This window comes from Octopus bimaculoides, chromosome 21 (genome assembly GCF_001194135.2).
Source record: "Octopus bimaculoides isolate UCB-OBI-ISO-001 chromosome 21, ASM119413v2, whole genome shotgun sequence".
NCBI lineage: Eukaryota > Metazoa > Mollusca > Cephalopoda > Octopoda > Octopodidae > Octopus > Octopus bimaculoides.
Window position 1 is genome coordinate 32,740,992 of NC_069001.1, and position 9,800 is coordinate 32,750,791.

The 9,800-nt window shown below is 36.9% G+C and overlaps 1 protein-coding gene across 1 annotated transcript in view; it reads left to right on the plus strand.

Annotated features, from left to right (window-relative positions):
* Positions 1 to 9,800, plus strand: part of LOC106882007 (microspherule protein 1) — a 44,569-nt gene that overhangs the window by 26,792 nt on the left and 7,977 nt on the right. The window contains exons 5-10 of the mRNA XM_014932547.2: positions 2,098 to 2,207; positions 5,050 to 5,158; positions 6,144 to 6,282; positions 6,678 to 6,753; positions 7,889 to 7,917; positions 9,443 to 9,535. Of these exons, the coding sequence (XP_014788033.1) occupies positions 2,098 to 2,207; positions 5,050 to 5,158; positions 6,144 to 6,282; positions 6,678 to 6,753; positions 7,889 to 7,917; positions 9,443 to 9,535 (556 nt within the window). The remainder of the gene's footprint in view (positions 1 to 2,097; positions 2,208 to 5,049; positions 5,159 to 6,143; positions 6,283 to 6,677; positions 6,754 to 7,888; positions 7,918 to 9,442; positions 9,536 to 9,800) is intronic.

Genomic DNA, 9,800 nt, shown 5'->3' on the forward strand with positions numbered 1-9,800 from the left:
CACACACACACACACACACACACACACACACACACACACACACACACACACTTCCACGCAGTATCTGCCTCCCAAATCAACTCAGAAGGCTTTGGTTGGCCTGGAGCTATAGAAGACACTTACCCAAGATACCACATGGGACTGAACTCAAGACTGCATGATTAGGAAGCAAGCTTCTTAACCACACAGTCACATCAAATCCTTGATGCTCACCGAGGCATTGAATTTTGTTGTTTTCTTCCCACAAGTGCGCAGTATTTAAAGCATTGGGAGTTATCAATGATTTACTGGAAATTATGACATTCATGCATTTCCCAAGAGCATTAGTAACATATAATAGAAATACAATAGCCAAAATAATTACAACTGGGAATTAAAACTGTTGTTGTTGCTAAGTTGACCCACAAACAGCTTTATTGACTATGTCTGTGTCATTTACCATTTATAAATATTAAATTTCCTTCAAAATTTCTCGTCATCTTCTAGCTACCCAACCAATTTCATGAAAACAACCTTGTTTCTTCATCTGCTGTCAACATTAAATGTTTTACTAGTGAAAGGTTAGAAATATAAAAGCATGAAGTCTGTTGGATTAGATTGAAATCAAGCAAAATCAAAATAGATTTATTGCCATTTAGTCTTTTAGCATTTAAACTGGCCATTTAAATATTCCACGTGTTTTACGTTCAAACTGACCAAATTCAGCCTCTCACACCTACCATAAAATGTCATTCTAAAGATATACAATCAAACAATTGAGATCTAGAAGCAGTGAGGTAATGCATGATTAATTCAAACTAATTTGAATAAATAAGTATGCTTCACAGAATAAAAGAGTTGAAAGTGATTGTTGTGGTAATAATATTGCTTCTGTCACAGTTAATTATTTTTTAATAAGCCCACTGGCTATTTATGACTCCAGTGCCTAATCAGGCTTTGAGATTCTATGTATATTGTTATCTCTAGCTTTCGGGTGTCTACCACTGACAAGGACAAGGAAGGCTGAAATCACGTGATCTGGTAGGCTTGGAAGTGATGGCAGGTGATTATCTCTCAGTAGTAATGTAAGCACGAGTGCTTATATGCACCACAAGTTCATATGAGAATCTCTCTCATGGTAAATAACACAGCATCCACTTTTAGGTGGGGATAAATATTACTTTTTGGTATTAATACTGCTTCTGTCACTGTTGATTATAAATTAGATTTCTTTCTAGAAATATTAACTTTTTTTTCGTTTTTACGATAATGTTTCTTGCTGATGGTTTTGTTAATATTGGTTACATTTGCAATGAGCAGCCATGAAGGAATGACACTGGTAAGCAAAATGAAGTGTCATTGTTGCTTGATTCCAGTCAACATTGATCGAGTTGGCCCATGATCAAAAGCATTCTAGCCATGACCATCTCAACATTTTAGAAGTATGTTGGACTATATTAACCAATGTGTCCTTTGTTTATTTAAGATGTTGGGGTGTGATGGGAGATTTGGCTGCAAGTTCCTACAGGATCAGTGACCACACAGAGGCTTCTTTGATGACACAGAAGTAAAGTGATTTGTCATGTATTAATTAGTCAGTATCTATCAATCAAATGTCAGTATCAATCAATAGTCAGTTTCTTTCAATCAAAAAAGTCAGTATCAATCAAATGTCAGTGACTGTCAGTGGTCAGTATCTATCAATCAAAAGTTAGTATCAATCAGTATCTATCGATTACAAGTTGATATCAGCCAATGGTTAGTATCTATCTGTCGAAAGTCAGTATCAATCAATGGTCAGTTTCTATCACAGTATCTACCCTAAGTCTCTCTCTCTCACAAAAGTGTCTGTCTGGTGCCACATATAAGCACCCATGTGGTGCCATGTAAAAGCATCCCACACACTCTGTAAAGTGGTTGGAATTAGGAAGGGAATCCAGCTATAGAAACCATGCCAAATCAAACTGGAGTCTGATGCCCCCCCCCCCTCCAGCTTGCCAGCTCTAGTCATACCGCCCAACCCATGTCAGCATGCACAATAAACATTAAATGATGATGATTCTGCCTGCTCACCACTTTTTTCTAATTCCATTAATAACAACTGTTACACTGTTTCAGACCAACGATTTACCTTCTGTTCACGTCGGTATTAAATTTTCCTGTAAATTCAATTTGAAAGAAATTCAAGAGCGGTGGTACGCTCTTCTTTACGACCCAATTATTTCAAAGTAAGTACCAGTTTCACTCATTATCTTTCATATATATTTGTTTTTTTTTCAAGCATTGATTTATTTTCATTGAAAAATTAATACAGTTAGAAATCTCTTTGATCTTGGCACCCATGGAATTAGACAAACACCAAATTAATGAAAAATAACAGGAATTTTGGACCAGACAGTTACAAATATCTGGGACGTTTGGATACAGATATCCACATCACTAAATGGAGAATATTACTTAAAGGCAGAAATAATATAGGCACCAATAATACAAAAAAAGCAGTAATACTTTATTATGTTTTGAACAAAATTTCAAAGCTGTACATAGATTTGTTGATGTTGTCAAATATTAAAACCTAACACTAAAAATACATATTTTAAAAATTTTACCAACCCTTCGTCTGTCCTGTGTATCACATATATTGCATGGATATCAGGGAAATGTGTCCGGTATATCATATGTGATACACAGGACATTCCCTGATATCCATGCACCATGTATGATGCACATTATAAATTTTTTTTAACCATTGGAGTAACTTGGGACTTAAGAAAGGAAAGCTTTATATTACTCAACATGTATGAAACTAGGGCTAACTAAAAGTCTGGAAACAAGTATGCTTAGAATAAACTTATGAAGAAGCTTTGGTCAGGTAAAGAGTTAAATGAAAAACTATGATTTTATTAAAACTGATACATTGATGATTACAGACGCTAAATGATGATGATCATCATCATCATTAAAACCACAAAGCTACAAGACAATGGATGATTAATTCAAAACAATGTGAATAAATAAGCATTAGATTTCACAGAATGATCTGAATGCTAAAGGGTTAAAGTAATCCAGTTAGAAATTTTCCCTCAAAATTTCATGTTAACTGTTTTGATACCAACCTGCTTGAGATTGTCCCTGGTTCTATGATATAAACCTTCTATTTTAAAGTGATTTAAATTATCCCTGTCATGCTGTGTTCCTGCTGTAGCAGGAATAAGTTGTCATCTCTGCCAGATTCCTGGTAAAACAGTAATGAACAACATGCATAGAAAAAGAAAATGCAGTTGATTCTTTTCATTAGTTTGTCTGCAATTGTTACTCTTAACCCTTTCGTTACCGTATTTATTTTGAGATGCTCTGTGTTTCTTTCAATTACTTTAAATATAACAAAGAATTTAGTAAAATAACTTAGTTATCATTAAGCTACTGTTAGGAACATAAATTGTGACTAAGGTTTGGTGGAAGATTTCAATTCAAAACTTATGAAAACAAGACATTTGTACTCAGAGCCAGTTTCAGCCGAGTTGGTAACGGAAGGGTTAAGCTGTATATAACTATTTATTGTTTTGCTCAGGAGCCCTGGTGGAGGGTAAAGTTAGACATAGGGGGCTCAGATCTGAGAGAGTTAAAAACCTTCCATCAAAATTTCATTTTAATTTATGTTCCAAATATCAGCTTAATAATAGCAATGTTATTTTACTAAATTTTTCAAGATTTTCAAAATTAATTGAAATAAAAAAAAACAGTGTATTTCAACAGAAATATCATAAGAAAAGGGTTAATAATTATCGTTATTTTATTTTATTCTTCATTATTTTCTTAATTGAAATAAAGGTAATGTATTTCAACAGAAATAGAATAATGAAAGAGTTAATCCCATCGTTAGTGGTCTTCAGTCTGTGGTGTGTTGTGAAGACTCAGCTACGAATCTTAATGTTGTTCTGTCTCTTTTTCTCTAACTGACTAATGAAGTTATGTTAGTTTACTGGCCTGCAAGTATAGTAACTGGTGACCATCCCGTCACGTGTTGGACACAATAGCCGAATAGCAGCTTATTACCTTTTTCTTTAATCTAAGAAGAGTTCAGTGCGTGATTTTAAGCATCAGGTCAAATGGCTCAAATTACATGTCAGTTGTAATCTTTTGTTGATTGTCCTTAATTAAAAGTACAATGGTTGTGACATTAAGATGGTGGACTTACTGGCTACATGGTCATAAGATCAAATCTTGCTGCGGTCATAAGGAGGGAGTTTCACCTGGTCTCCATGGTATGTAAATGACTGAGATGAGAACACTCTCTCCTGGATGGGACACCAGTCTGTTTCAGAGTTAACTTCCAGCTATTGTTGGAACTCATTTACAGTTGGGTGGACTGGAGCAATGTGAAGTGAAGTGTTTTGCCCAAGAACACAACATACTGTCTGATCAGGGAATTGAAACCACTATCTTAAGGTGATAAGTGCCACACCCTAACCACTAGGCCATGCACCTCCGTATGCTACAACAGAAGACAAAAATCTGGAAATTATCATTAAGCACAATAAAATATACAAATTTCTGAGTTGACTCATCTTGTTAATCCATGTTTCCAAGAAAATAAAATATTAGAACAGAATGTTTTTTGCATGGGGTAATTTATAAAATTTGGCTTGGCTGTTTGGTTACGCTCACTTTGAAATCACATGGTTCAGGTTTAGTCACGCTGCATGGCACTTTCTTCTGTAGTGTCAGGCCAACTAATGCCTTTAAGTGTATTTGGTTAACAGGAACTGTTTAGAAGCCCATTCTGTATGTGTGTGTGTGTCCATCTCTTGACAACTGGTGTTGGTTTGTTTGCATCCCCATAACTTAGAAGCTCTGCAAATGTGACTGATAAAACAAGTAGTCAAGGGATGTTAGTTGCAGATAGATTTTTCACAAAAATTTGGTAATAAAAGAATTATGAAACTAAAAACTTGGTTTTGTACCTTATTTATATATAAAATGCTACAATTAGCCGTCATTTTTGACGGCTCGGGACCAGCTAGTGCAATATAGGTTGTGATGTGTGTCTTTTTATTTTCTATTCCACAGATTAGCTGTAACGGCAATGAAACAACTTCATCCAGATGTAATTGCTAACATTCAGTCAAAGACACTATTTAGTAAAGGAGAAGAGACTCTTTTAGGCAAAGTAACCTCGGTAAGTTCCAATGGCAAGGGGTCAGATATTGTTTTTGTTGCTGTCACAGTGGTCATCATCATCATCATCATCATCATCATTGTTGTCGTTTAGTCCCAAGTGAAACCTGATTGAACAAACGTATGATCACAGACGTTTCAGCCATGACCAACCTGTTTATATATCTAGGACTATATTATCTAGTGTGTCCTTTTGTGTTTTTAAGATAGTAGGATGTATTTTCTGCAGACTGATTGCATTGAGGCCCTTTTGTTAACTTGAAAGAAAAGATGCTTGTAGGTGTTTGTGATTAAGAGGCTTCCATTACAACTTTGTAGTCTTGAGTTCAATCTCACTGCATGGTGCTTTAGGCAAAGCATCTATTTTAGCCCTGGGCCAAAATTGCCTTGTGAATGGATTTGGTAGATGGGAACTTTGTGGAAGCTCATCATATGTGTTTTGTGTGTCTTTGTGTCTATATTTGTCCTCCCCACCACTTAGAACTGTTGGTTTGTTTACACCCATGTAATTTAGCAGATTGAACTCAGAATATAAAAGCATTTTGGCCAGCGTTTTGTCTATGGTCAATAAAATTAGATACCAGTCACATACTGGGGTTGGTGGCATTGATCCTCTCAAAATTGCTGGCCTCATTCTTATGTTAGAAACAATTATTTGAGAAATGAGCCCCACAGGGTAGGGCAGCTGCTGCAGTGAGTGTCACTGGCCATTCTCCATAGCAACACTATCTCAGTCATGTCTACAAGTTGTGGCTGAACATGCAGTTTGTTCTGGAGTGTGCTCCCTCCTCCCCCACATCTGCTACTCAGTCTCCCCACCTTTCTTTTTCTTTTTCTTTGTTTCCTTGTAATTAAATTGTGATTCAATCTATGTAAATAAAAATAATAATTGTAAACCGTTAATAAAAGCAAAAACTATTGTTGTTGTAATTATCGTTTGTCATGATTTCGATCATGATAAAATGTATTTTCCTTTCTTCCTCCAGACGAGTCAACCAACTTTAGAGATTTTTCAGGATCTACTTAGTAAATACCGAGATGTATTTCACTCTTCTCGGATCGCAAAAGGTTTACAGAATCATTGGGTTTTGATGAAACAGTATCACTTATTACCAGATCAATCAGGTAAATTGCTTTCTTTAATTATATCAACAAACTGCTGCAAAAATAGTATTTTTTTCCTTTAAATACTTTTACTTATAAATCTGTATATATAATATAATGATATATGATGTGTGTGTGTGTGTGTTTATGTATATATAAAGGAAATATAAATGGTGTTTAAAATTTACGACAGCTGTTTTGGTAGAATTCTATTAATGCATTCATAGAAGATTACATCGTAACATATAATCCACCATCATTAAGTAAAATTTTAGACAGGTGAGATCTCTTACATTGATCTGGACAAACCTAACATCAAATACATACATACATTCATAACATGCATACATACACACACACACACACACACACACACACACACACTTATTGATGAGTGTTTTTATTTCCTTCTATAGTTCAACCTATGCCACGAGGAGACCACGTTTTAAATTTCTCTGATGTCGAAGATATGATGGATGATGATGCTCTACAGTAAGTTATTCATTTCTTTCTTTGCTATGTTCCTTAGAGAGTTAAAGCTATGGAGATGGATAGGACAGGAGAGCACCAGACTAAATGTTTCACTGCCTCAAGTTTTGGTCCTCTCCATTCTGACAGTCAAAATCTGACTTTGCTTAGTCAAATGTGTACCATTAATATATTTGTTGACTGGGGCTTGATTTCTCTTGTACCAAAAGAAATCAATATTTCCTTGGTACCTGTCTGCATGCAGACTGAATGCAAATTTCACACCAACATCTACAGCTAAAAGCTAAATTAAAAGCATTTGTGCCAGGAGCATGTTAGAAGCACTTGTGCTAGTCCCACATTTGGTGCACTTGTGCCAGGGCCACATTAAAAGCACTCGTGCCAGTGCCATGTTAAAGGCACTCATGCCAGTACCACATTGGGAGCACTTGTGCCAGTGCCACATTAAAAGCACTCGTGCCAGGAGGAGCATTTAAGAAGCACTTGTGCTAGTCCCACATTTGGTGCACTTGTGCCATGGCCACGTTAAAAGCACTTGTGCCAGTGCCACATTAAAAGCATTCATGCCAGTGCCACATTAGGAGCACTTGTGGAAGTGTCACATTAAAAGCACTCGTGTAAGTGCTACCTTAAAAACACTTGTGCCAGTTCCACATTGGGAGCACTTGTGCCATGGTAATAGCACTTGTGCTGTGTCACATAAAAAGCACCCAGTACATTCTGTGAAGTGGTTGGTGTTAGGAAGGGCATCTCACCATATAAACAATTGGAACCTAGGCAGTTCCCCCAGCTGGCCAATTCCTGTCAAGCCATCCAACAGATGCATGCATGGAAAGCGCACATTAAATAATGTTGATGTGATGACATTTTTCTGCGTTTTGTTTTTGCATTTTCCTTTTTTTTTTTTTTCTATGGGTGAATGTTTCTTGAAGTAATTCTAGCCATCCAACCATGAAGTAGGGAGTGAAACCTGTTTTCTTTTCTCTCCAGTCAGAATAACTGGAGCATGTGGAATTAGGTGCCTTGCACAGGGGCACAAAATAACAACTGTTGTGAGATTTGTGGTTTTTAATTCACTTACTTAGATTGTGTCTTTTATGAATAAATCATTCAAACTGGATATCTCTTCTAATTGCAGGGACCCGAGAGATGAAGTGCTGGAGCATGGTAAAGATGAACCCTTTTGTTGCCCTATTTCTGTTGAAATTCACTACTTTTGTTTCAGTTAATTTTGAAAATAATGAAGAATTCAGTAGATTAATTTAGTCATTATTAAGCTGATATTTGCAACATGAATTAGTATGAAATTTTGATGGAAGGTTTTAACAGCATCTGTACAGTGTCTTGTAAAAGCACCCAGCACACTCTGTAAAGTGGTTGGCATTAGGAAGGGCATCCAGCTGTAGAAGCCATGCCAAATCAGACTGGAGTCTGGTGCAGCTCCCCAGCCTGCCAGCTCTGGTCAAACTGTCCAACCCATGCCAGCCAGCATGGACAATGGATGTTAAGTGATGATGATGATGATGATGATAATGATGATCACTTTTAAAACAGGAAGTTTATACCATGGAATCAAGGGTGGCCTCAGGTGTGTTGGTATCAAAAGAGTTAATATTGAATCAGTGATGCCAAATACGAGGCACCAAAATGTCTCATATCTTGTTGGGAATTACTGCAGATGCCTCGTATAAATGAACGTAGCATGAGTTGAATATTAAAATAATCTACAGATCCTGCTATATACTCTTTACTCTTTTACTTGTTTCAGTCATTCGACTGTGGCCATGCTGGAGCACCGCCTTTTTAGTCGATCAAATCGACCCCAGGACTTATTCTTTGGAAGCCTAGTACTTATTCTATCGGTCTCTTTTGCCGAACCGCTAAGTTACGGGGACGTAAACACACCAGCATTGGTTGTCAAGCGATGTTGGGGGGACAAACACAGACACACAAACATAAACACACACATACATATATATATATATATATATATATATATATATATACGATGGGCTTCTTTCAGTTTCCGTCTACCAAATCCACTCACAAGGCTTTGGTAGTCCCGAGGCTATAGTAGAAGACACTTGCCTAAGGTGCCACGCAGTGGGACTGGACCCAGAACCATGTGGTTGGTAAGCAAGCTACTTACCACACAGCCACTCCTATATATAACACTTCTTTACAAGAGAGAGTTGAATAACAAACTGTCGCCCCTGGTGATGTTCCTTCTTCCTCTGTACAGTTTTCACAGTTTTTCTAATCCTTATTCCACTGAGACTTGTCCTCTTGCTTAGCCATGTGTGTCCACCAAACCATTAACAGAACTCCCTAAAGTGTGTGTGTTTGTGTTAGAAGTCTGATGGAAAGTCTGTAAATGGCTGAGGTGTATATAAGAGGTAAAAAAAAAAGAGTATGTAGAGAATGAGTCATAAACTGCAGCTTAGTGGAAGTGATCTTATGTTCGTTAAGGTTTGAGTTAAGAGCCTGTCATGTCTACCTGTGTATGTTTGTCAGTTTACTTCTATCTCCATGTATTTGTCTCAAGCTCAGTGTGTGTATGTCTGTGTATATCAGTTCTTATTGTGTGTGTGAGATTATGCACACGTATAGCAATGTGTTGTTTGGTGTATGTGTGTTGATCTTTGTGTCAAGTCTTAACTGTTTGTAACAATGAAACCCTGACTTGTTTCAGAACTGGATATTGCTGATCGGCGGAATAAAAGAGAAGTTCGGCACCTTGAACAGGAACTCCCCAAGTGGCAGGTTTTAGTAGACAGTGTCACAGGTAAATTGACTCTTCTTATTTCATAACAACAACTAACTCACCCTTTTTCTCCATGTTTTGTTCTGTTTTATTTTCCGTTTTTTTTTTCTCTTTCCACACACACACACACACACACACACACATGACAGGCTTCCTGCTGTTTCTGTCTACCAAATTCACTTAAGTCATTGGTCAGTCTGGGGCTATAATAGAAGACAATTGCTTAAGGTGCTATGCAGTGTCACACAGCCATGCCTGTGCTTCTAATAATACTAATAATAGGGTG